Source organism: Dichotomopilus funicola (assembly GCF_033296635.1).
Source record: "Dichotomopilus funicola strain CBS 141.50 unplaced genomic scaffold C8A04scaffold_2, whole genome shotgun sequence".
Classification (NCBI taxonomy): domain Eukaryota; kingdom Fungi; phylum Ascomycota; class Sordariomycetes; order Sordariales; family Chaetomiaceae; genus Dichotomopilus; species Dichotomopilus funicola.
In genome coordinates, this window is record NW_026944023.1 from 542,859 (window position 1) to 568,281 (window position 25,423).

Genomic DNA, 25,423 nt, shown 5'->3' on the forward strand with positions numbered 1-25,423 from the left:
ACCAAACTTCATTTGCTTGACACAACCCAACAACTCATATGATACAATACAGTAATCTCGACTACCCCAAGTTTCCTCGTTCATGACGGGGATGCAGGTTGACCCTCTCTCTCTGCCTGCCGAGTTTGTCTTCGTTGTTCTTCGCTTGAGATAGTCCCCATGCCCCCCCCGGGCTTGAGAGAACGAGGCGCGAGGAAAAAAACGAAAAGAAAAACCAGGCGAGGAAAAAGGAAATAAAAATAAAGAAAACAGGACAAGGGAAAACCCAGAATTAAGAACCCAGGACTACGCCCTGAAGGAAAAGCCGACCAACCGCCAGGAATGTGTTCCTTCTTCTGCGGGTCGTGCCCGTGCGTCTCTCCGAAGAAGTTTAGGCGTTAATGCCTTTCTTCTTATTTGCGTGGCCATACAAGACAGGCCGAAGCAAATAAAAGGGAGGACGGGGAACAAGGCGTGAATTGCCAGTGAAAAGCAGAGGGCAAAATCGATCATCGCGCCGTGCCTCGGCCGTGGGAGGTAGGAAAAGCGAAGATAACAGCTGACCAAGCAGATCTTCTGGTTCCTCCTGTAAAAACGGAGAAAGTGAATAGTGCAGCCGGGGAGAACTAGCCGGTGATAATGTGGCCGCGGGGAACTATGCTCATATTACTGAGTAAAGCCGCCACCTACTAAGCCAAGCCTAAGGTTGCTTGCATATGCACCCTATGCACCGGAAGAGGTATCTGGGGACCAGTCTACCACTCATACTCGCCAGTGGCCTTCATGAAGACGTATTCCTTGCCGTTGACAGTGAGGACGCCGTCCTTCAGCGTGCACTTCCTACAAGGAGGAGTTAGTTAAAGCTGCCACGCCCCAATACAATGCATTGCGCTGCAGCAGGGCATACGAGAAAAAAAAAGTACTTACCACTTGTTCTTGACGCGCTGGACCTTGTCGTACATGCAAAGCATCATATGCCCCATGGACTCGTCATCGTCCTCGTCATCATCCGCTCCATCATCCGGGTCGTCGAGGTCCGAGTTGATGGCATCCTCATCGTCCTCTTCGCTCTTGACGTCGTCATCCAAACCACCATCGACGTTGGCTACCCCCTCGGCATCGCCTCGCTTTTCAGCAGAACGGCGAGCCTTGGCAGATTTTTTGACCTTCTTGAGTGGTACCATAAGGCCGCCTCCTTCCATTTCCTTGCCCCTCGCCGCGAGCTGAGCATGGAGATAGGCGTCGATTTCAGTGCGGTCCATGATGATCGTTTTGGTATCGTCCTCGGCGGCATCGGGTGTACCGTCAACCTGAGAGGTAGGGAGACCATTCTGGCCTGGGCGGGGGACCTGCTGCATGCGTTGCTGGATGCTAGCGGCGACGCCTTGCCGGTATTGTTGTTGCGGGTTGACATGCTGGGGTACCTGCTGCTGCTGCCCGGGGCGCTGGCCCTGTTGTGGCTGCTGAGGAGCAGCAGGGTTGACCTGCGACATACCGCTGTGAATGGCACTGATGGATGCGGCGGCCCTCTGGCCGTACTGGCTTTCTAGAGCCAAAGCAGCTCGCTGGGCTGCGGTGCCAAGCGCGGGGTTGTAGCCCTGAAGAGAAGGCTGAACGCCCGGCTCCTGTTTGATGGTGGGCTCGCCCGGGGCAAAACCAGGTTCTTGCTTCATGGGCACTCCATTGGGCGCGCCCGGGAGAGACAAGCCCTGACCGGCGGTTTGGGCATAGTTGGACGAGGCGGCCGTTACGGGCGTGGCTGTCGGCGGTCCACTAGCCGCCGAGAGAGTGGCCGGCGGGTCAGGCTTTGGGTCCCATGGGAACTGGGCCAGGTCCATTTGCGATAACTTGTGCTGCCATGTCTATTTCCAAGCTGTCAGTGGGGGGGTGGTCACTTATCCATTTTGGGGACTGTAATTCGAGATTGAGGGTTGGGTATGTGAGAGAAGCAAGCGATTCCACTTTCAGGGTTTCGCACGTGATGCGAGTTAAGACGACCCAATCGGAAGTGTCGGACGGATGTTGAGGCGGCGCCCGCATCAGTTGGGCGGGCCCTTAAAAAGAGACCCAAAAGTGCTGGGTCGCCCACCTGGAGCCGCCCGCTGCTCTCCACCCCCTCTCGCCCCAGGGAGCCCAGCCGACAGGCAGCCGAGAGAGGTTGCCCGCCCGACGCTTGTCGCGCTCTTTGGCCATGCGCACCCGACGGAACCAAGAAATCCCCCCAAAACGACCGTTTCGAAAATTCGGAAGATGGCCTGTCAGGAATAGGATGCGCACTACGACGAATTGCGAATGAATTCATCGAGTTGATCGCGGTGCAGAGTTGGGAAGAGACGGGTGATGGGCGGGCAGCCGCGCCCCCGGCTTTGGCCCCAAGGCGCAGTGGCGAAACCAACAGGAGGGGGAAGGAAAATAGGGAGAAAAGAGAAAGAAAACCTCACCTTTTTTAGATCCTCGAGCGCGCCATCGTCGACGCCATTTTCCTCGAAATCGACACGCACGGCATTGATGACTTCAGCGATGATGGTGTCGTAGACAGGGCCAACCTGTGTGTTCGACATCGTGACGGTTGGCTGAGTGCGCTGCCCTGGATTGGAGTACCTAGCGGAGTTGGGTGTTGGAGTTGTTACGGGTCCCGCACTGCATGCGACAACTGACTCGCTCGCATCGACCGCCTCGAACGCACGCCGTGTATCCTCTGGCTTTTCTGTCCGGTATTGCTGAAAAAGTCGACTGGGGGGGTTTCTTTGCCCTTTGCTGCTTTGGTGATCCTGGCGCACTGAAAAGCACTGATTCGCGCTGTCCCGATAAATTCGGTGTGATCGGCCGACTTGCTTGTTCTTGGGGGGTGCGAAAGAGAGAAAGCCGGCGGGCGGCTGGGCTCGGTGGAAATGCGGATCCTCTCCTCTGGGCGGGCAACCACCGACTGTTGCGGTTCGAAAATCGTGCTTTTGGGCGAATGTCTTTAAGCCGTTCTAACCATGCCTAGCGCTCACAATTTCGTAGTTCTAGATGGGAGACCGCCGTGACTTTTTGAGTTTGCAGCGTTTCGCGGTTGACTTTTGGGGAGCCGGCGTTTGGCGGGCGTGTGTTGTATTGGGGCAAGTTCCGAGAATGTGCCAGACCTGGTTGGATTTGTAGTCCAGGCTGCTGAGTCATCAACGCTGGTGCCTTTCAACTGCCGGCTTGTCCGCCTTGCACCACCACTAACGTTAGGTGATGTTGGTTGGCGAAGTTCATACAACAACCGCCAAAGACAATCTGAAATCAGCCTAGGTCCTGCGGTTTCGGGGCTTCAAAAGGCTTAAAGTGTTATTTAGATATTTAATAATGAGCCCAATTCAAGATTTTCACTCAAGACAATTGCCAACTGCAAGTACCACATGGCTGTTAAATGTTAATGCTAGAACACCTTATCAGGTCCAGCGAAAAGCAAACGAACGGACAAAGTTAATCATGACACAACTCCATTTCCCCAAACGCCTTAACGGTCAAATTAACATGACTTATACTAAGTACTTGTACAATACCAGACAGAATACCTCGAGAGTCCCCAATGCAGAGAAAACCCCGTATCAACAAAACGCCATCAACAGAACAAATAACCAACCCCAGTTCCAAGTGTTCTCCAGTTCATCAATGTCATGACCAAGCCGATGGATGGTGCGGCCGTTCTTCATCCCAGTGTGAGAATAACCGTTTCCTTAGATGCACCCCGTTGGTATTTATGCACCCTGAGTTCGAAGAGCCGCGAACCCCCAAGTCTCCTCCCCAACGCCACGCTGAAACCCATCAAGAAAGCAGGAACCCCCGTCCGGATCCGTTGGACCATGCTGTTGTTGCTGATTCGAAAGAAATCGCGTGTATACTTACCGTTGGTTTGAATAGTTGTCGTTCGTTGTCGATTGTGCTGTGTTCTTTGTCGGCTGGTCCTGGAGACCTTTTCTTTTGTCTTGACGAGAGGCCGATTTAACGGATCGTCATGTGCTTAGGCGTGGTCGCCTTGGCGGTTGAGCCCACGCCGGTGAGGCTGGAACCGCTTCCGGGCTTCTTCTCAAAGATCTTCCAGAACTTCAAGCTCTCGTCGGCAGCTGTGAGATGTTAACATTAAAGTCTCTTTGAAGGGGAAGCAGGGGGGGCGTGAATTCACTTACCAGCTGTGGCGAGCATCTGGCCATCAGGGCTGAGGCAGCTGTGGAGGACACGGCTCTCATGGGCAGGGATCTCGACGTTGCGCACCAGGGTTGGGTAGCTCCAGATGCTCAACGAGTTGTCGGGAAAACCACTAGAGCTGACAATCTCGCGGTAGTGGGGGCTCCAGCGGAGGCTGGTGACCTGGGAACCGGTGTCGATGCTGTTGACGCGGGCACCGGAGGTGGTGTTCCAGAAGTGGATGTGGCGGTCATACGAGCCGCCGCCAGTGGCCAGCAGGTTCATGTTCCAAGGGCACCAAGCGAGAGCCTTGACGGCGGCCTTGTGGTTGGTCTTGGTGAACTTGGGCACGGCGAGCGACCGGGCATCCCAGATGGATACCAGGTTGTCGTTGCCGCCCGTGGCGAGCTGCGCGCCATCCGACCTCCACTCCAGACCACATACTTCCGAGGTGTGTGAGACAAGCTCGGCCACCTTGTGCTCCGCAATACGGACATCGTGGTTGTAGACCAGGCCGCTCCGCGCGCCGGTGGAGAGCAGATGCTTGCTCCAGCCCATCACGCCGACCCGGGTGTCGTGGCCGAGCATGCTGCGGATCTTGACGCCCTCAGCGACGTCCCAGATTTGCACCTCTCCAGTGCCGAGGCCAACACCAACGTAAGCGCCATCTCCGGACCACTTGACGCTGCTGACATAGGTATCAGGGCTCGTCTCGAGCAGGCAGCTGACTGAGCCCTCGTCGGCCGACCAGACGTAGACGTTACGCTCAAGGCCAATGGCAACCTGGTTGCCCGTGCTCCAGTCGAGGAGGTTGAGGTAGTAGTCGTCGATGAGGCCGGGCGCATCCAGAACACGCTCCGGGGCTGTGGCAATGCGGCGTCTGAACTGGGCAGAGCTCGCGGCAGCGGGCTTCAGGGGGCGGTTGTACTGTTGGCGCAAGTCGATGGGCTTGGACGACTCTGGCGGCGCCGGCTTGAACTCGAGAATGCGCGTGTTAAGGCTGACACCGCACGCATCGGCCAAAGACTCCCTGTATGCCACTGTATTGGGCGAGGGCTGAGTGTACGAGGTCGGTTCCTCGTCGTTAATGTTGAGACCCTCCAGAGCGGCGATGGCATCATCAGCTGCCGAGGCCAAGACGGACGATGCTTCAGCGCGACGGCCGCCCGGATGCTGGTTGTCGCGGATCCTGATCTTTGCGGACCCAGCGTTGGCGATCCCAGAGCTCGCAGTCCGGTTGGGAATGAAACGGTCGGCCTTGTAGGTTACAGTGGTCTTGCTCGGCTTGGTCTTGACCGCAACCGGCTTCTTCGCCTTGGCGCTGGGGGGTGACTTGGCATGGGCACCAGTGCCCCTCAGGGTAAAGTCTGACACACCGAGCTCAAGAACTTTGCGGGGGGTGGACACGACCCGAGCGATGTTGGACTTGGGCGAGTCGCGGTGGTTCTTGGTCGACTTGGCAAAGTGGGCGGCCAGGTTACCGCCGTAGACAGATTTGCTCGGCCCGCGGTGGGCATCGTGGCTGGACTTGTCGGGTGTATAGGGAGAAGAGTTGACGTTGCGTTGACAAGGCGAGGGGGTCAAGGGCATTCGGCCGCCAGCGGTACGGGAGGAGAAAAGCCCGGTGTGGGATTTGAGGGGGGTCGAAATCGTAGCGGTCGCCATGATGATAATTGACGGCCAATTAAGGTAGTTGTATTTGAACTCCTTGGCTAGAAGTTATAGCTGAGGGAGGGTGGGGACGGCTGGGACAGCTGCTAGAGTCTGTGGCCCAGTAGAGCAAAGTCTGGTGTGAAAATGCAATGGAATTAAATGGCAATGGTATCGATTGGCTGCAATGCTTTTCTGAGACTGAGAAAAAAACTTGACCGAGGTAAAGTCTCTTAGCTCACAGGGAGCATACCAAAAAATTATGGAGTGGTAGGCGGGATGACGGAAGGATGATGGTGATGAGGAAAGTGCAAGAGAGTGTCGAATTCAGAGGATGGGAAGGGCTCCTTAAATGTCAAATGTTTACATTTCTGTCGGCCGGGCAACGAACAGACCCTTGCATGTGAGATGTCTGACGCTCGAGCCGGTGCGCCCCACTTTCATAAAATGGCCGCTGGCAGGCTTGGCAGGGTCGGGCTCCCCTGCCAGACTGGCCTGGAGATCAGGCCCACTTTCGCAAACACTCCACGCTGGCAAGGTCTCATTCAACCCCTGGCGAGAACTGCTTTTCTGTGGAACCCAACGGGAAATGCGATCGCCATCTGCCCTTTGGCTTCCTTTGACGCACGCACCACCAAGTTGCATCGGGCCCCTTTCAACGTGATTGTTGTCAACCGTCAACTGTCAGCCACATCGTCATCCGTCACTGCGCCGGCGCCACGTTTGGAATCGATTTCCTGTGACGACCTCGGCAGTAACCGAGACCCTCGAAAACCATCTTGGTCGCAACAAACAATTCGAGTCAACCAACCGCCTGATCCAGCCCTCCCTTCGTTCCCCCTCCCTCCCGACCTCAAGTACGCCGGATGCTCGCGTGTTAAAGATTTCTCAGTACCGTCGTCGTTGAGCTCGAGCGCTCCGACAGCCATGGCGCAACAACAACAACCCCCAGCGACTCCGACTGGACTCGCAAGCGCCGGCCATTCCATTTTTGGCGGGCCGGACCAGACCAATACGGATATGACGTCGCAGATGTCGCTGACTTCCTTCGCGTCGACCCTCACCCCCGCCTCGGCCTCGTCGAATAATACATTCATCATGCCGAACTCGCCGCTCAAAAACCGTGCCCCGATGGATGGCTACCGCCCCAAGGTGACCCGTACTCTCGGCCAGCGCCCGGCGTGTTTGGTTAATGCGTCCGTGACATACTGCGGCAATAACCAAATCTACGCCTTTGGCGGGTTTGACCAATACACCGACGAGGTCTACAACCATGTGCTGCGCCTAGATTTGGTCAGCCATCAGTGGACGCTGGTCGACAACTACGGCGATATCCCGGGTGTCCGCATGGGTAAGGCCCTCCTTCTAACACAATCCCCCCATATGCTGTGTCGGCTCTGGGCAAGCGCTAACTGATTCCTCCCTTCGCAGGCCACACGGCTACGCTGTACAAAGGCGACAAACTGCTGGTATTCGGCGGCGAAAACGAACACCGAACCTACCTCTCCGATCTCATCATCTTCGATTTGAAAACTGCGCATTGGACCCAGCCAGCAGTGACAGGTCCGATTCCCAAAGGCCGCGCCCGTCACGCAGCTGTGCTACATGAGGACAAGCTCTTCATCGTCGGGGGCATCACCGGTCATGACAACTACGTATTGGATGACATCTGCTATCTGGACTTGAAGACGTATACTTGGTCGAGGTCATGGCGGTTCGTCGGGCGGTTTGACCACTCGGCGTATATCTGGAGCGATCGGGTTTGGGTGTTTGGCGGGCTGAGCGAAGATATGGACAAGGTCAGCGATCTGTGGTGGCTGGATCTCAAGGGCAACCCAGCGTTCGAATCACCGCCGCACATCGGCACCTTGGACCGATCAGGTACGCCTCGGCATCCGACCTCGCCTCGGCCGCCATATCAAGCGCCCCAGTCTCCCGTTGTTGGCTCATCCGGCTATGCGGCCAACTCGAGGACCCCCCAGGTCAACACCCCATCTTTCCACCTCAAGGCATACGCCCCCCCTGCCCCAGGTGCGATATCTGCGCTGAAATTCGTCGGCGGCGCCAACGTCCCGTCTCAAGGGCAAGGTATCCACTTTCATGTGTACTCATCTGGAACTCTCCTAGACTTTGTCACCCCAGCCGCGACAATCACGTCAAAAGAATGCTCGCTTTCTGCGCTGGACCTGGGGACGCTGAGATGGCAAAAGCTAGCTGAGGGGCGCGAGATATTCAAGTCGGGGTACCGGTGGCATTACTGCACTATGAACGAGGATGGGACCAAGGCCTGGCTGCTGGGCTGTCCCACGGAAGCCGGCGCGATTGACCTCGGCATCAACGGCCTCGAAGAGTATCTCTCCGACATTATGGAAATCGACTTGCGCCGGTACGGTTTCTTGGGCAACAACCTCGCATCGGAATCAAGGACAGACTTGGCTCGCCCTTCGCTACGACTGCGTAATGTGGAACCGCCTTCCAAGGGCCTAGGCTTTGATCTCGCGCGCCTCTTTGACCAGCCCCCAGAGTCCGGGAGCGGGACGGACTTCATAGTGACCGCCCTCTCCCGCGACTTCAACGAGGACGAGGTCATGGGCTCGGCCCTCATGCACGCGAATGAGCTGGATGAAGGGAGCCAAACATGGCTTGCGCCTGACGCACCTACCTCACCACCCATCCACGTCCACCGGCTTATTCTACAGGCACGTTGGCCCCATTTTGCGCGCCTTTGGGCCAGCCAGATGGCCGAATTCCACACCAAGAAGATGCACATCCCGGAGCCCTACAGCGTCGTCAAGGCTTTCCTGTACTACCTCTACACCGACCGGATCGATCCCACCGACGGCGACCCGGAGGGCAGCACAACCGCCCACCTCTCCGACGTTGCCGGCCTTCTCGTCATGTCCAACATCTACAACATCCCCCACCTCCGCCTGCTATGTGTCAACCGCCTGAGCAAGGAACTCGACGTCGATCACGCCTGCATCATCTGGTACTGCTCGGGTCTCGCCAGCGAAGACTGGCTGCGCAAACGCGCCGCCACCTTCTGCATGACACACTGGGGCCGCGTCGTACGCACCGTTGGATTCCAGCGCCTGCCGCGCGCTGCCCTGGTCGAGCTGTCGCAGGAGGTTGATATGGAAGGGCGTGTTGTCGGCGGCGACGAACTCGATATGATGGTCGGCATGGACGGGCGGTTTGGAGACGAAGCAGGTGCCTTGGCTGCTGCGCGTCGTAAGGAGAGCGTTAGCAGCAGCCAGACGCAGATGCTTGAGGCCGATGAGGACGATGATGATGAGGGCATGGAACTGTCATAGATTGACATTCGGACGGGGAGTAGAGCCCGCCGCTGTTATCGCTGTCAGCGTCGTCGTCGGGATCTTGGGCATGATTGATTTATTGCCTGGGGGTCCAGGTTAACTCAGGTCCATTTTGGATCATGAAGACGGATGGGAAGTTCATGTCCGCCTTCCCGATAAGGGGGCACTTGAATCGCTGTGGTTTTATTTATTTCTTTTTCTTTTCCAAATCTTGTCACTTTTCCTTTCTCTTCTACACATTCCCCTTCTTTTCTACACACTACCCCTTTTTTTCATACAAAGCGTCAATTCGGAACCGGTTTTTTTTTCATTAGGGATATGTACGGAGGGCATGGCAAGGCGTTACGTGGCGGGATTGTCGGGTTTGTCGCTACGTAGTGTTTTTTTACAGATGAAAGAAGACGACAGATGTCACACCCCCTTTGGCTTGGGCTGCCCTGACTCTTCGGTTGTAAATGACCTGACTTGACGTACTGATACCTCCTGAGAGTGTTTGGACGTTCCATTCTCAGTGGATTGTGGTGGAGTCGATGAGCCCCTTGACCCATCGAGTCCACAACATGGAACCCGGAACCGGCTCCCGGAAACCATGGAAACCGCCGGAGAGTCGACGCCAAATGATGATGGTGCTCAAGTGTGGAAGAATGATCGATCCGCAAAAGAGGAGTGCAGCAAGGCCCGAATCATCTATATCGTTGCGCTAGTAAAGTATCAAACCTAAATGTGCAATGCGTTTTTCCCTCCCTCGCTTATCTTCCACATACGCCAGAAGAAAAAGAAAAGAAAATCACAGAAAACAGACGGGAGAACAACAGTGTTAGCCAAAAGCAACCCACCCTTAGCACCTTGGTATCCCCTTTCCCTCCCCTTATCCCACCATTTTAGTGTTTTGCAACCTTGCCAGGGCCTCTCTGAATCCGAATTTTGAAATCATAATCCACACAGTTTGTCATCGAAAGCACAGAAAGAAAACAAACAGACGACCACTTTCCCGCAGAACGATAGGGAAGACAGAGTGCACGCAGGTTTAAAACAGAGGAAACGGAAGACAACAGCAGCCCAACCAACGCAAACGAAAACTCAGCGAGAATTTTAGAGAAGTCAAACCCCCCTTTCCGAAACTGTGTATAAGTAGGGGGCGTTGTGGGGATCTCGAGAAGTAATTAGTGATTAACAAGCTGCAAACCGAAAGAAGGCGGACCCGATAAGGGTCACGGCCTTCCTCCGCGGTCGGTGCGCCAGGTGTTGTTCTTTTGTCGTTGCGGCGTCCGTTCGTTGTATCATCGTTCTCGTTATCGTTGACGAATCGTTTACCGCCTTGTTGAAACATTGTAACTTAACATCTTTCCATCATCATCTGTCTTCCATCCGTTTCCATACACAGCCTGCCCTGAGTCCCAACCTGGTGTCGTGCCCTGCTCTAAAAATGTATGCCGTGTCGTCATTCTTCCTCTAAATGCCCATTCATCCCTCCTCTAATAAGCTCGTCTCGCCTAAGGTTGTTGAAAGAGGCGGGAGAATAAAGCGCTGGCCGAATTCAAACGCAATATAATCCAGACACTTCGGGGAATGGAAAAAAATCCCGGTCGAGTTGCTGAATGCTCGACCGAGACGGAGTTGACCCGCTCTCGGGGCCCAATGACTAGGGAAGAAAAGAAGAAGAAAAAACCAGGACTCGGCCACGCCGAGATGTGTGCCCTGTCTCCACGTCCTCCAGGGGTATCAATCTTCACGCCTTCTATGTGGAGGGTATCTGGACGAATCGGTCCAGCCAACGCCGCTCGCGTATTGATGCAACAAACACACACTGACGTGTGGTCGACACAATGCTGGGCTATATGCAGCAAATCCGGACTGCGACTCGTAGCTAACGAAACAAAGTCGAGTCCAAGTTGGGACCACAAATAAATAAAATGGACATCGTTGGTGGGCTTCAAGAGGCGGCAAAACATCCGAGAACAACCGCGATAGCCATGTTAGAGCATCGCGTCTTCATTGATGTTGGGTAGTCCTTGTTGTTGTTGGAGAGCGAGGAAACCTGCAGGATTCTGCATCATCGATGACAGTATGGTTTGGTGGTGAGCTCTGACATCGGGGTCGCACATAGGAGAATGTTGTTTGTGCTGTGAACCGGATTAGCGCCCGTGATATGCACCTTTGTCAAAAATTCCATAAACTCACGTATTTGAGACCGTTCAAGTTCTTGTAGCGTTTGCCGCAGACTTCGCATTTGAAAGGCTTCTCCTTTTCCATTCCCAAGGTTCCCGGATAGGGGGCACTGGTCTCCGGGTTGACGATGGAGAACGTACCATCGCCGTTTTCGTGCAGTTGTTGGGTCGAATGGCCGTGAGTTTTGTGGTACCTGGAGCCATGGTTAGTACTTTTATAACGGCCATCCGCCTGACCGACCGTGGAGGGATACAAGTAACTTACTTCAATCCATTCTGGTTCTTGTAAGCCTTTTCGCAGCCAATGACGGGACAACGGAAAGGTTTATGCTCTTCAGCAGGGGGGATCATCATAGCGGTCATCTGCTGCAGGACGAGCGCTGGGTCGGTGCCGGCAGGGAACTGGCTGAGGTCGAGGTTCATGGCTTGCAATTGTTGTTGCAACTGTTGCTGAAGCTGCAGTTGTTGATCGAGAGCTCGTTGTTGGCTGCTCATTTGGGTGTTGGTCCCACCGGGACTGAAGAGGCGCTTAGCCGGATCGTCAATCGTGCCCAAGGCACCAAATGCCAGCCCCCCCAGCTGAGACGCGCCCATGTTCAAGTTCCCTAGGTTAAGCTTCATAGGCATCCCGGACATATCGTCGTCCTCCTCACCCTCCCCATCCTGGTCGAACTGTTGGCCGCGTTGCGGTACCCCTTGTTGTGTTGTCAAAGTGGGGGTGTTGACAGACGAAACGGTCGGATTGTTCTGGAACCCGAAACTAACGGCAGCCGGCGTCGGAGGCTGGGAAGTACGCAAAGCTTGGTGGGGAAGCCCAGAGCTATTCAGATGTAGTTGAGGCCGCTGCGATTGGCCAAACAACTCGCGGGTTGCTTGAATCGTGCGGGTATTGTCGTCCATATCCATCGGTCCAACTGCGTCGTCCATCTCCATGTCCCCGACCGCATCCATTTCGTCGGCCATGTGCGAGAGGGGGTTGACTTTTTGGGCGGACGCTCCCACTTGGTGTTGCTGCCGCATCATCTGCCCAATACCTCCAACGCCCATGCCCGTGGCGCCCTGCCGCTGCTGTTGCGGGAATCCGTGAGCAGCTTGGGAAGCCTGCTGTGGCCTGCCGACGGTCGGGGCGACGGACCCTGCGCGGCTCGTAGCGCGGGAATTGGCTTGATTCGTACCAAAGGCATCTCTTGCGACAGCTGGCGTATTCGTGGGATGGTGGTGTTCCTCATAGTGCTGCAGAAGATCGTGCAAGGTAGGCCACTTCTGGTCACAGCATGTGAAATCGCGCATGAAGCTAGCCTCCAACCTCGGGATGTACGAAGAAGATTGAAACGATGAAGACTGGTTGTTGATGTAGGGCGAGGTTCCTGTCATCATCATGCTACGGCAGGCCACATTAGCGTCATTTCCTGGTAGACAAAGGAGGCGCCCTATTCGCCGCGCATAATCTCCATGAATACACAAAAGAATCCCCGCCCCCGTAGTAACAGGGGCGGCGGCGGGACCGGCGAGCCCTTCGAGACATGAAAACCAAAGCGACTTTATGGTTTTGAACTAAGCGCAAAAGCAATGGGGGAAAAGACAAAGGATAAACTCACTCCTCCCTAATGAAACTGCCGACAGAAATACCTCCCCAACTCATACCGCCCATCAAGCTACCCGCCAGGCTTTCGCGACGTACACGGTTTGCATGTTCACGGTTCGGGTTGGCCATGGAAATGGGTTTCGCACCAGCGCTCACGAATGAGTCCTGGCGGGTCCGGCTCGAGGCCGAACCAAAATCTGGACCGGTTGTCATGTTGGCGGGTCCGGTGCCAATATCGATGTTGTGATCTCGGTCGCTAACGTCGTTGTCGAGATAAACAGCTTTTGCGCCGTTAGTGGTGCGACCAGTTGTGCGAGGATGTTCAACGTAGTCGTCACCGACGTCAGCGCGAGCGGGAGCGCTCGTTAAAGACTTCCGGCCGATGCGCCCAAAAGTAATCGAATGCGGGCGGGTATACCCTGGAATGCCGAGAAAGCCGGAGACGGTCGAAGAAGGCGTGGCCGTCTGGGGTGTCGATGACGGCGACCGCGGCGAGTGGTTGAGAGGGGAAGGCGAATCGCTGTTCGCAGGCGATGTGTGGTTACAGCCCAGGTTCTTATTGGGATGGGACCTAGTGGGCTCCACTAACTCGGGGCTCGCTATCGAGCAAAACCACTGGGACCAGGGCAGCATGGCGACGAGTCAATGTGGGTAACTCGGCGCTGCCTGGCCTCGGGTGAAGACAACGCTACCGGGGTCGGGTACCGACCCAAACGACCTAATTGGGGCGAATTCGCCGCTTCCAGGGGCGTTAGAATCGATGTTAGGTAACAGGGTATTCCGGACAGATGGGGCCGAGATGTCCGGGAATGGACAAAGACGATGGAAGCACGAAATTAGGACTGTTGACAAGCACAAAAGGCTGACGAAAGGTAGGTAACTATCAATAATGGGTAAAATAATAAGAGTGTTACTGTACGGAATATAGAAGCTTCTGTCAAGGCGACAATAGGCCCCTCCCATTGCCTTTCTCACAGAATCTGCCCCTGGATAAGTTGAGCTTGTTGCGGGGGCTGGAGAAGCCTCCGTTTAGGTGTTTCGGTCCCTACACGGCACAGAGGCACCAAATCGGGAAGGGGCGAAGGGACAAAAACGAGGTGCTCGATCAGCCAAATTGGAAAGTTCGACCAGGGGTCCTTTCATCGGCTTGTAGTGTTCGTGAAGATGGGTGGGTTTTCGACTGAGGGAATGACCACACTACTGTGTAGTTAGTAATTTACCCATACGCAGTGGACACAAAAGGGGACCGCTGACTTTTGAGGCAGAGCCGGATGGATCTCTTGCGTTTGGAGCAAGGGGCTGGTGTTTACTGGTGCATGAGTGAGAGCCCGAAACGATGTCTTCTGTTTGAGGTATGTATATAGGTACCGGGCCGAGTGAACTCGAGCAAGTCGAGCAAACACCCATTTATAACACTGGACATCCCACACAGAGGTGTCTAGGCGTAGGCACTTACGTACCTACTGTGCCCTGTCACGCCCATGCCTTTGCGTTTGTTCTCGAAATCATCAAGGCACACGACTTGTGGGGCAAGTGGGCGACCAGAGAGGTGAGATCCACATGGCGAACCGGAGAACTGGGAATGAAGGAAGGCCACTCAAAAAAGCGGCAGACCAAGCCCCTGAGAACTTACTTTTCTACGAAAGTGAAAAAAAGACCAAAAAGAATAAATCAAAAAAGCGAAAGAAGGCAAAAAAGAATAAATCAAAGAAGTCAAAGAAAACGAAAAAGAGCAAATCAATCAAAATCTGTTAGGATTTGATCGAATGTTAATAGATTGGACTTGAGGTCGGTTTTAGTCTGCCGCTTTTAGTCTGCCGCTTTTTTTTGGCCACCCAATGTATCCAGATTAATTCACAACTCATGGGCTCGTCAACTTTCCTTTCACACACAGAAACACACAGGCCGCCTTGTTGCTCCCTTTTCGCCCCTGGATCCAAGCAGCGGGAGGTGCAGGACGTTTTTGGACAAAGCCGCCGCCCTTGGCGCTCCGACAGAGGGCATGGCCGACTCGCCCGAGCCCGGACTGCCGGGTTCATCTGACCCCAGAAGCACATGCATGAAGCTCGCAGGAACGGGGAGACGTCAGTAGTGTAAGCAGAACGTAACGACTAACATCCGTCTACCCGATGACCGCTTGCGTAAATCTTGCGTCGACACCTTGTAGCTGGGTGAGACATGTCAAGATCACGATTGCGTTGGCTACCTTACACAGTATGTGTTCAGCTCAAGGCCTGCTGTCCGTTGGAGGGGCAAGAGGGGTTTGGGGCCTCCGAATAATTCATGCATGTGGGGATAGATTATATCATGTTCCTGCCCGAACCCACAGGACGACTACTGCCTGGCACCTCGCAATCGACAGGGCTAACGTCCAAAACAATTAAGACTACCTAGGCAGGCAGGTACTTACCATATAGTTAATTTAGTAGTGTCCTAGCAACGTGCATTCAAGATCTAGTAAATAAAGAAGTACAATCCGGCACCCGATGCTAAGTGGGCAAAGGAGGTATTATTACCTCACCTGGCTGCGGCGGGAGTCTCGGCTTGCGGCTCGTGACACTAATTAATGGGTCTTTCGTCGCATCTTCGGTTAGAAGTGAACTCCCAAAGGTTTCTTGTTGAACTAAAGCCAACCAACTGAGTGAATCATAATCTCAATTACCTTTCACCCCACTGCACCTAGCTGTTATCCCTAAGCTACCGGCCGTGTCCCACAACAAGTGGTCTTCTGTATTAATCACCCTAAGGACCTAAATTGGACCACAAATTTTTTCCGAAGATTGTTTGCAGCTCACCCAAAACATTTCGAGCAACAGCCGGACCGGTTGCAGGGTTTCGGTCGCATCACTCCGTTCCAGCTACTATCGCGATTTGCAACCGCAGCCTCCTCTCAGGAGGCTTACACCTACGACGCCGAACCCCTCATTCCGGCCTATCACCATGGCTTTCAACAGCTCTTCGCCGTACCCAGAGGGGGTCATTTCTTTCCTCGATACAGACCTGTACAAGCTGACAATGCAATGCGCTGTTTTCAAATACTACAAGAACGTGCCAGTCACCTATGCTTTCACCAACCGGACACCGGAAAAGAAGCTATCACGCACAGCCTTTCGATGGCTAGAAGATCAAGTTCAAAAGCTCGGCAACATTTCTCTTTCTACCGAGGAGCTTCATTTCCTAGAGCAACATTGCCACTACTTGAATCCTGCCTACCTGGACTTTCTCTCCGAATTGCGCCTGCGTCCTAGGGACCAGGTCGTGCTTAAATTTCATCCGGTGGGGGAAGACACTGGGGCCGAGACCGAGCTTGGCGACCTTGACATCCAAGTCAGCGGCACCTGGGCCGAGACTATACTTTACGAGATCCCCCTTCTCGCTCTGACCTCTGAGGCCTATTTCAAGTTCATGGATCCCGACTGGACGTACGAGGGCCAGGAACAGCTGGCCTTCGACAAGGGCATGCGTCTTCTTGAGGCCGGCTGTGTCTTTTCGGAGTTTGGGACCCGTCGGAGGCGCGATTACCACACTCAGGCGTTGGTGTTTAGGGGGCTCACCAAGGCGAGCAAGGAAGCTGAGAAACGCGGCCTATCTGGAAAGTTGTCGGGGACTAGCAACGTCCACTTAGCCATGCGGTTCAACATCCCCCCAGTTGGGACTGTCGCCCATGAGTGGTTCATGGGCACCGCCGCGATCGTTGGCGACTATCGCAAGGCAACCGAGGAAGCCTTGTGTCATTGGGTTGGGTGTTTCGGAGAAGGCGTTCTCGGGATCGCTCTCACCGACACCTTTGGTACCCCCGAGTTCTTGTCAGCCTTCAACCAACCGGTCAGATACCTCGAGCCGCCCTCCCCGGTCACTGCGAGGAAGCCCAGCGTTGCCGACTCGTTCATCTCAACGAATTTATTAGCGGCATCGAAGGACAAGGCTAACAAGACGTATGCCGAGGTTTTCACCGGCGTCAGGCAGGACTCGGGTGACCCAAAAAGTTTCGTCGGGCTCATCCGCAAGTTCTACGACGAACAGGGTATTCACGACAAAAAGGTCATCGTTTTCTCCGATTCCCTAAACATTGACCGTTGCTTGGAGTACAAGCAGGTCTCCGAAGAGGCAGGCTTCCAGCCGACCTTTGGTGTCGGCACTTTCTTGACGAACGACTTTACCAACACCAAGACTGGCAAGAAGTCGACACCTTTGAACATTGTCATCAAGCTTAGCTCTGCTGCGGGGAACCCGGCTATCAAGATCAGGTAAGCCCCCTTTTGGGTACTCTTATGGTTCGTTCTGGGGACCCAACTCACAAATGACGGCAGTGACAACGCCGGCAAAAACACGGGCGACAAGGCTACCGTTGACAAGGTCAAACGCGAGCTGGGGTATGTCGAAAAGGCATGGGAAGGCGGTGATGAGACGGCAAGATGGGGACGTGATGAAGATTCTAAAAAGCTTTAATTGATTGGATTAGAAGGCTATATTTGCTATGAGGGGCTGATGGAGGCCGATCTGATTTCTCCGTTCTCACGGACGAGACTTTGTCATATCCAGCATTAGAGGATAGGATCCTTGTTGCGTTCAACTTGGGAGGCTTGAGGCGGTCATGTTATTTGAATTGCATTCTGTAGCATTTTTCTAGACAAGGCTTGTCCAGTAGGTCCCTATACTTACCCCTCTGGAGACAAATGCAAGAAGTTCACTGTGTGGCTCAACACTCAGTTGTAGCAGAGTGTTTCTCTGGTTCCGACGTCTCAAAAGAGTCATCACTTGCCAAACCGCATGGTTCCGACTCACTTAAGCCCATCGGATCATTGAACCGAGTTTCGCCGATGATTCTTGTTTTCGTTATTAACCTCACTCAAGGCTGTCCCTTATAAACCAGTTGACTCATGTCATCAGTGGCGTTAGTTGGCCGGAAGTCGGAGCATCCCGGCTGAAACGGCGGCGGGAAGAGGAAACCCGATGTGTTTTCGCGAACGCCGAGAAAACAGGGGACTTGGCCTGTGCACATTGCATCTCGGAGAAGGCTCGGAATCCAAATCGAGGGCGTTTTTACGTCACGTCAGGGACTCCTCGGAGAACCGGACTTCCTCAGTCTAAGGCACCATACTTCATAATGTGATGCGAGCCCTGTTCCTAAATATCAGAAAACCGTTTTTTTATCCTCAGAAAAAGGCAACACAGTCTATATTTTACAAGTCCCTCCTGGAAAAAAAGGGTCTTTCATCTCTACTCTCTTCGGCATCGTCCGATTTCAGGCTCCACCACAAGAAAACGCCCCATTTTTCTCGTTCTCGAACGTCAACGGTCAACCCCGCCAATCAATTTCCACTCTTCGTAATCGCCGCTCAACACACATCATAAAAACGAGAAAATCACGAGGCAATTGATTACCGTTATTAAGCTTTTCTTGCTAATAAACAATCGCTTATACACGTTACACCTTTCCCAATCAACACTCAACACACCAACACGATGAAAGTAATCAGCAAAGAAGTTGAGCAGGAACACTATGGTCGTGTGATCCGCGGTGGTCTTCTCGGCGGCAGCGTCGGACTAGCACTCGGCGTGGCCGGCGTGGTAGGCGGCGCGCGTCGCTTCCCCGTCATCCGGCAGTTAACGCTGCCCTTCAAGAGCTTCCTCATCACTTCCGCGGGCACATTCGGCGCCATCGTCGTGGCGGAACGGTACAGCGTGCAGTACCACCGATCGCAAGACGCCATGAACAACTACCTGGAGGAGACGCACCGGCAGGCGGAGGAGGACCGGCGGCGGAGCAAGACAGAGTGGCAGCGGTTCATGGACTGGGGCCGCGAGAACCGCTACACCATCGTCGGCGTCAGCTGGATTGCCGCCATGGGTATCGCCCTCGGCATGGTCAGCCGCAACAAGTACATGAACAAGGCCCAGAAATTGATCCACGCGCGTATGTATGCGCAGGCGCTCACGCTCGGGGTTCTGATCGCTACCGCCGCGTTTGAGACGGCTGACGCCAAATCCGGCAAGGGCCGGTGGGAGACGGTCCTGGTGGTCGACCCCAACGACCCGACGCATCAGCACTTGATTGAGAAGAAGGTGCACAAGGAGGAGTACGAGGGCCAGGATCTGTGGAAGGGTAAGTGATTTTCTCCCTTTTTCACACTCTCAAAGCGGACTTGACTTGCTAACGAGGGTTGGTTGCAGAGATGGTTGCCGCCGAAGAGAAGCGGATTGGGGACCGGAAGGAGGCCGCAGAGGCAAAGGCCGAGAAGAAGACCAAGGCCGAAGCAGTATAAAATGGGCTCTCACTGGAGTGTCCGTGATCCCGAGAGGGCGTCACGACAACTGGCGCCCGATGTGCCAATAATCCCAACTCTTTTCTTTTTCATCAAGCGGCGTTCAGGTTCATTTACTAGCAGGCAAATATGGTCTTTCGGTAGACTAGGCGATTCTGGCGTTTCTCAGGGACATACGGGTTAAGGTATTGGATTGGAGAACGGATTGACCGAAGAGTTAGAGTATGCGAGTAAAAGCATGAGACTTGGAAGGACATCAGAGAGTTGGCAGACGTTTATGTGTAACATTTGTTTATAAGCCTCCCCAAATCGTTAATCGTGAATCGCTTGCAGATATGTATAGAAATGGTCGCCCCTCGCTTATCTCCAAAAGTTTGGCAGATTAGAACCCGACGCCACGCCATAACAGGACCAACAAGTGCCTGGCTCCATCGACTAGGAAATGAACAACATTCTCAAATACATGATATCTTTTGAAGAAGAAGAAGAAAAATAACCAAAAAAAATGTTTGCGTGTGCCTATGTTTGGCTCATGAAATCAAGAAGAAAACTGCTGGTGTGAAGCAGGCAAGGCAAAACAAAGCAAGGCGAAGCCTGAGTTGACTAAACCTCGATCGTGAAGTGGCTGATCTGCGAGTAATAGGCGTGTACCGCCAACTCGAGCGTCCACACATCGCCAAACACCTCGCTCCCATCAAACCCGCCAATCATAAGCAGTCGACTGTCGTGTAGAACGGTGCCGTGGTAGCCCCTCCCACTTGGCGGAAGGCCATAGACACGGCGGTGGTCCCAAGCCATGGTGACGAGGTTTAACAGCAGCACGTCGTTGGAGTACTCGTTGCCATCGTGCCCCCCAATGACGAAGAGGTAGGAGCCGACAATCGTGGCCGTGTGAGACAGACGCCGGTACGTAATGGGAATCTTGACAATCGTCCAAACGTGTGACTCGACGTCGTAGACCCACACGTCGTTGAAGCACTCGCCGCCGTCAGAACCGCCGTAGATGATCAGCTTACTGCCAACCATGTTGGCCGTGTGGTAGCCCCGCGCTTTGGGGCGGTGGTCACGCCCGGAAGAGGCGCCTGCGACGGGTGACTTGCCGTCAAGTGACGCGGACGGGCCCGAAATGAGTTTCCACGACATTTTGGTAGTGTCGCTGACATCCAACCGCCAGATATCGTTGAGCGCACGTACGCCGTCCCCGCCACCGAATACGTAGATGCCATTCTTGTACAGGCACGCCGTGTGCGCCCGCCGCTTGGACGGTATTTTGTCGCCCACAATGCGTGGCTTGGTCCAGCGGAAATTGACCGTGTCGAGCACATAAACATCGTTGTAATACGCCGGCCCGTCGCCGCCCCCAAAAATGACGAGCTTTTTCCCCACGGCGGTGCACGTCATGGCGCGCAGCGGCACGGGCACCTCACCGACGACGTGCGGCCGCGACCAGTAGAAGGCGTCGGCGTCCAGCACGTACAGCTCGTTAAAACACGCGCGGGAGTCGCACCCACCAAACACGAACACATTGCCGCCAACGAGCGTTGTGGTGTGCGCCCGCAGCGCTGTGTGCGGCGCCCCTGACGTCGGGGCCCGGCTCCAATACATGCCCGACGACGGCGCCACCGGCACATCAGCGGCTGTCTGGGCGTCGGCCAGCGGCGGGAATAGTGTGTGTACCTCGGCGCCCTTGGCTGGCGCACCCCGACCCGTGCCCATGCGGGTTATGGTTCCGGGGGCAGTGCTTGAGCCTGCGCCTACGCCTGAGCCTGAGTCTGATCCGCCGGGGCGACTGGCAATAGCCGACGTCGAACGCAGCGCGGGGGGGCGCCGCGGGGGTTCCTTGTTGCTGCTGCCATTGCTACCAGCGGAGAGGTTCTGTCTTTCTCTCCCCGAGGACGTTCCAGCAGCCAAGGCATCATCGTCTTCGGCGATTATAGGCGGCCGTATGATAGTGGGTGTCGATGTCTTGTTGGTAGAGAGTGAGGTGAGCGAGGCGGTTGAGAAGGTCGCGGCGGACAGAGAGGACGACGATTGCGAGCGCTGGCGAATCGAAAGGTCGGTGGGCCGGCTGCGTCTGTCTTGGTTCTTGGAGGTAGAGGAGAGATGGCCGGGGGTATGCGATCGCGGTATCGGCGGGGCTCGGTCGGGGACGTCCTCGGCATCATCGTCGAGCATTGCGGGCGGGGAGCGCGGGTCTGCAGATGGCACGGGGGCTATCCTTTGCGACCGCATAATGTTCATGTCTTGCGGTAAGTGTGGTTGCCGCTCCCGCCCAGCTGCTCTGGCCTGGTCAGCCATTGTTGGGTCGAATGGTCATATCCCGGACATCGACACGGCGACAAGGTGGTAAGGCTAGACGTGATGTCAAGTCGTAGTTCGCACTTTGCAGTCTCCTGTTTATTTGTCTTCTTGGTAGTGTGGGATCGGACGGGTTGGTGTTGGTTCTGCCAAAACGTGTAGCTGGAAGGCAAAAACACAAAAACAAACTAAAAAAGAGCGTTCAATGGACCCCAAGAGACGCCGCTTGTCTCGTATAAGAGGGTAATGCTCTCGTTCGGTGGGAAACGTTGATCACCTCGAGGAGATCTGTTTGTTCCAAGGTGAAATTGAAAGTAACCTGGCTGGGTGGATTCAAAATGTCATGGTCGCTGCGGCTCGCCCTGGATGGCGCTGTTGCTTTCGTGCTCCCCGCAACTCCCACCCCTGTAAGTCCCCTCAAACTCGGGCACTCCAGTATCCACAGCACAATTGCCAGCTCAGGTCGCCCCATCGGCTCAGCGGATAGAGGGAGTTCTCATAGCCCGTATTCCATACCCGCAGGCACGGGCTGTGGGAAATCCGACTCAACAGCCGGATTAGGTGGCTAGGCCTGGAGAGGTAGGTAACTACTTAGTTATACCACAAGGCGTTGGTGCAAGTGGCTTTCGGTGATGCCCATGGCCTGGGTTGTTCAGGTTATGGATGTCCTGAGATTGAAAGGATGCCCCTGTCTTTTTGGACGGAGGTTTACACTAGTTGTCTGGCACAACAAGATTTGACTTCATAATGAACAATACTATGTAAGTGTCAAAGAGAATAACACAGTAAAAGGCCCGATATAACCCCGCATCTTTATCAGAATATTTTGCTTTTTACTTTAAGCTGCCCAAGCCCGGTTTCATCGTAAGACTTCTTCTCTACAATCGGAAGGGTTCCAGAACATCCACGGCCCGTGCCCCACTAACTCGACCCTGATGTGGGGCCCTAGCACTGTACGGATCTGTAACTTACGGTTAACGTAGCAGGAAAGAACCTGGAAACACAACGTCGATAAAAAAACAGAGGGCCTCAAAAGGCTTGTAACTACAGGAAACGAAACGGTTCTACTTTACCTTGGTCGTTTACCTTTGGAACCAGTGGTCAAACGTCAAATTTTCTCACCTTGAGGACGAAAATTTTAAGCCAGCGACTATGGACTCACAAGAAACAACAAAGCGACCCCAGGCAGAAGCCCTTAGCGACTCGGTTGACCCTGGCGGTGCTTCAATTGATGAGCCAGTGGCCAAGAAAATTAAAATCGATGCATCTGAAGATGCCACTCATGCCGCGCCAAGACCTAGAGTCAAAGGTGTAGCCCCAATCAAGGCAGAGTAAGACCGACATCACGAGGGTTTTTCTACATGTGTTAGAATTACTCACAATCTCTTTTAGATACCTAGTTTTGGCACCTGGTCAGACGGAGAAGGCCGCCGCTGAGGCCGAACCCGTTGACGACGATGCCGCCGAGGGACGCGGTGCTCACGATACCGAGGAGACGCCACAGAACGGCCAAAGTAGTAACGGGAGGCGGAAGAAACAAAAGGGCCAAAACAAAGAACGGGAGTTTGGGACTTTCTCAGACCCCCAGCGTCTCTGTAACTCGGCCGCGTGGACCCCCGAATTCTCCCCTCGCCCTTGCCGCCGCGGGGACCGCTGCAATGCCCTCCACGACCTCCGCAAGTACCTGAAGGAGGGACGTCGCGCTGATCTCACGACCTTTGACGGCAAATGCCCGGTATGGGAGAAGTACGGCATGTGTCCGTCGGGCTGGCGCTGTCTGTTTGTCCGGAGCCATATGGAAGAAATTAAGCGCGACGATGGCCGGCTGGAGTTGGTTCTGATGGAGGATGCTAGCAAGCAGCCGCAGGCGGATGGCGAGGATGAAGAAGAGACGGGCGAGGTCAAGCCGGGGGTGGTCAACCTGGTGGCGACCAGCGTCAAATTTGACTTATCCAAGAAGAAAATACCTATGGAGAAATCGGACCAATACCTGAACTGGCTGGCCAAGGACACGGAGAAGTACACCAAACACTACCATGCGGGCAAGGAACAAAAAGACGAAACCAACGACTATAGGGCCCAATACGTGGAGCCGCCGTTCAAGCCATCCGAGAAGAGGAGGCTCTATTTCGGTCGAGAAACCCCCGTCCTAGCGCCGCTCACGACACAGGGGAACCTCCCCTTCCGCCGCCTTTGTGTAGAGCTCGGCTGTCAAGCCACCTACTCGGAGATGGCTTTGGGCCTCCCGCTCTTGCAGGGGCAAAAGGCAGACTGGACGCTGATGAGGGCCCACGAAAGCGAGACGACACCACCTGCTTTCAACACGGACGGGCCCATCGTGGAAGGCTACGATAATTCTAGAGATCTCAAATTCGGGGCCCAGATTGCCGCCAATGTCCCGTGGGTTGCCATCAAATCCACCGAGGCTTTGACCCGGTTTCTCCCCCATCTCCGCCTCGTCGACCTCAATTGCGGCTGCCCGGTGGACATGGTGTACAAATCCGGCGCGGGCTCGGCGCTCCTCGATGCGCAGTCGAAGTTAGAGAGGATGATCAGAGGCATGAATGCCGTGTCGGGTGAGGTGCCCGTCACGGCCAAGATTAGGATGGGCGTGAGGGATGACAGGCTCACGGCCCATAAACTTGTCGAGCGCCTGGCTCTGGGAAGTGAAGATATGCGTGACGTGGTCGGCGCGCCCGGTTGTGCAGCCGTCACTCTACATGGCCGCACTAGACAGCAGCGGTACACGAAGGCCGCCGATTGGGGCTACATTGCGGAGTGCGCGGCGTTGATCAAGCAGCACAACGAGACAGCCGCCAGCCTAATCGACACGATCCGCGAAGCAGACGAACGCACACTACCCAACGGAGGCAAAATGTACTTCCTTGGCAACGGTGACTGTTACTCCCACGTCGACTACTTCAACCACGTGGACAACGCCAAGGTGGACAGCGTTATGATCGGTCGAGGAGCACTCGTCAAGCCGTGGATCTTCGAAGAGATTGAGAAGGGCCAGTATCTCGACAAGACCGGCGCGGAGCGGCTGACATACGTCGAGAAATTTGTCCGCTACGGCATGGAGGCCTGGGGCTCGGACGAGCTAGGCCTCAACTACACGCGCCGATTTCTCCTTGAGTTCCTGAGCTTCTTCAACCGCTACGTGCCGATCGGGCTGCTGGAGTACCTCCCGCCCAACCTGAACGAGCGACCGCCTGCGTACCGTGGTCGCGACGATCTTGAGACGCTGTTTGCGAGTAAGAATTACAAGGATTGGCTCAAGATCAGGTAAAGGCTCCCGTATCGCCAAATGAGAACCCTTTAGCTAACCAATTATGTATAGCGAGATGTTCTTAGGCCCGGCGCCGCCTGGCTTCAAGTTCCAGCCCAAGCATAAGTCGAATAGCTATGAAATTGAGGCTGAGGGATAAAGGGCCAGGGGGGTGGGTAACCGGTAGCGTGCTTTGTCTAAGAGGTGGACAAAGAAGTGATTGCATTCTTTAGGGTGCTAATACATATCCAACGACGCCATCTCGGGCCAAGAGGGGATGTAATATCTTTCGGGCTTGCCATTGACTACCGGGGAAGATGTGTAAGATATTTGCTGTCGACTTCTTGACGGCACCGCTAGGGAGACTGAATTGTAGGTGTATACCAGTAGGTAGGCTTAAGGTACTTGGCGATAAACAATCCCAAAATCTTTGAACGAAAGATCCCTTTTGTTACAGAGGGTAGTCGAGGGACCGCATTGTGTACGGCAGATTTGGTTGCACTAACAGAAGGAAGGGGTAGTGGGTGTGACTTCTAGCTCTGCAGTTAGATTAGGTAGGAAGGAACTCCTTGAAGGATTAACTGTGAAACAATTAGGTATTCCTTGTTTAGACCATTTGTCCCATAGTCATCATCGGCAAAAACATTATCTGGTAGGCACTGTTGCAATTAATGTGTTGTTGTCACAAGATGTTCCACCAGACATTGCTGACGATTGTACACCTAAATAGCCCGTCCGTT

At 54.6% G+C, this 25,423-nt stretch overlaps 8 protein-coding genes across 8 annotated transcripts; 4 read left to right on the forward strand and 4 right to left on the reverse strand.

Moving 5' to 3' along the window:
* Positions 1 to 734: 734 nt before the first annotated feature.
* On the reverse strand, positions 735 to 2,540 carry C8A04DRAFT_24293 (transcription factor IIA, alpha/beta subunit; the record flags this gene model as incomplete). Its single annotated transcript, XM_062779072.1, has 3 exons — positions 735 to 819; positions 907 to 1,841; positions 2,421 to 2,540. The coding sequence occupies 3 exons, from the start codon at positions 2,538 to 2,540 to the stop codon at positions 735 to 737; spliced, it is 1,140 nt and encodes a 379-aa protein (XP_062641115.1).
* A 1,408-nt stretch (positions 2,541 to 3,948) lies between these two features.
* Positions 3,949 to 5,796, reverse strand: C8A04DRAFT_24294 (WD40-repeat-containing domain protein; the record flags this gene model as incomplete). The annotated part of the gene is made up of 2 exons (XM_062779073.1): positions 3,949 to 4,070; positions 4,134 to 5,796. The coding sequence occupies 2 exons, from the start codon at positions 5,794 to 5,796 to the stop codon at positions 3,949 to 3,951; spliced, it is 1,785 nt and encodes a 594-aa protein (XP_062641116.1).
* Positions 5,797 to 6,708: 912 nt separating this feature from the next.
* Positions 6,709 to 9,095, forward strand: C8A04DRAFT_33868 (uncharacterized protein; the record flags this gene model as incomplete). Its single annotated transcript, XM_062782636.1, has 2 exons — positions 6,709 to 7,132; positions 7,213 to 9,095. The coding sequence occupies 2 exons, from the start codon at positions 6,709 to 6,711 to the stop codon at positions 9,093 to 9,095; spliced, it is 2,307 nt and encodes a 768-aa protein (XP_062641117.1).
* A 1,979-nt stretch (positions 9,096 to 11,074) lies between these two features.
* On the reverse strand, positions 11,075 to 13,484 carry C8A04DRAFT_24296 (uncharacterized protein; the record flags this gene model as incomplete). Its single annotated transcript, XM_062779074.1, has 4 exons — positions 11,075 to 11,221; positions 11,280 to 11,460; positions 11,532 to 12,647; positions 12,865 to 13,484. 4 exons carry the CDS (start codon positions 13,482 to 13,484, stop codon positions 11,075 to 11,077), a joined length of 2,064 nt encoding a protein of 687 aa, XP_062641118.1.
* A 2,307-nt stretch (positions 13,485 to 15,791) lies between these two features.
* Positions 15,792 to 17,300, forward strand: C8A04DRAFT_33870 (Quinolinate phosphoribosyl transferase; the record flags this gene model as incomplete). Its single annotated transcript, XM_062782637.1, has 2 exons — positions 15,792 to 17,098; positions 17,162 to 17,300. 2 exons carry the CDS (start codon positions 15,792 to 15,794, stop codon positions 17,298 to 17,300), a joined length of 1,446 nt encoding a protein of 481 aa, XP_062641119.1.
* A 1,017-nt stretch (positions 17,301 to 18,317) lies between these two features.
* On the forward strand, positions 18,318 to 19,117 carry C8A04DRAFT_24298 (uncharacterized protein; the record flags this gene model as incomplete). The annotated part of the gene is made up of 2 exons (XM_062779075.1): positions 18,318 to 18,957; positions 19,026 to 19,117. The coding sequence occupies 2 exons, from the start codon at positions 18,318 to 18,320 to the stop codon at positions 19,115 to 19,117; spliced, it is 732 nt and encodes a 243-aa protein (XP_062641120.1).
* A 603-nt stretch (positions 19,118 to 19,720) lies between these two features.
* On the reverse strand, positions 19,721 to 21,415 carry C8A04DRAFT_24299 (Tip elongation aberrant protein 1; the record flags this gene model as incomplete). The annotated part of the gene is made up of 1 exon (XM_062779076.1): positions 19,721 to 21,415. The coding sequence occupies one exon, from the start codon at positions 21,413 to 21,415 to the stop codon at positions 19,721 to 19,723; it is 1,695 nt and encodes a 564-aa protein (XP_062641121.1).
* Positions 21,416 to 22,567: 1,152 nt separating this feature from the next.
* C8A04DRAFT_24300 (uncharacterized protein) lies at positions 22,568 to 24,843 on the forward strand (the record flags this gene model as incomplete). The annotated part of the gene is made up of 3 exons (XM_062779077.1): positions 22,568 to 22,746; positions 22,808 to 24,700; positions 24,756 to 24,843. 3 exons carry the CDS (start codon positions 22,568 to 22,570, stop codon positions 24,841 to 24,843), a joined length of 2,160 nt encoding a protein of 719 aa, XP_062641122.1.
* Between the last annotated feature and the right edge of the window lie 580 nt (positions 24,844 to 25,423).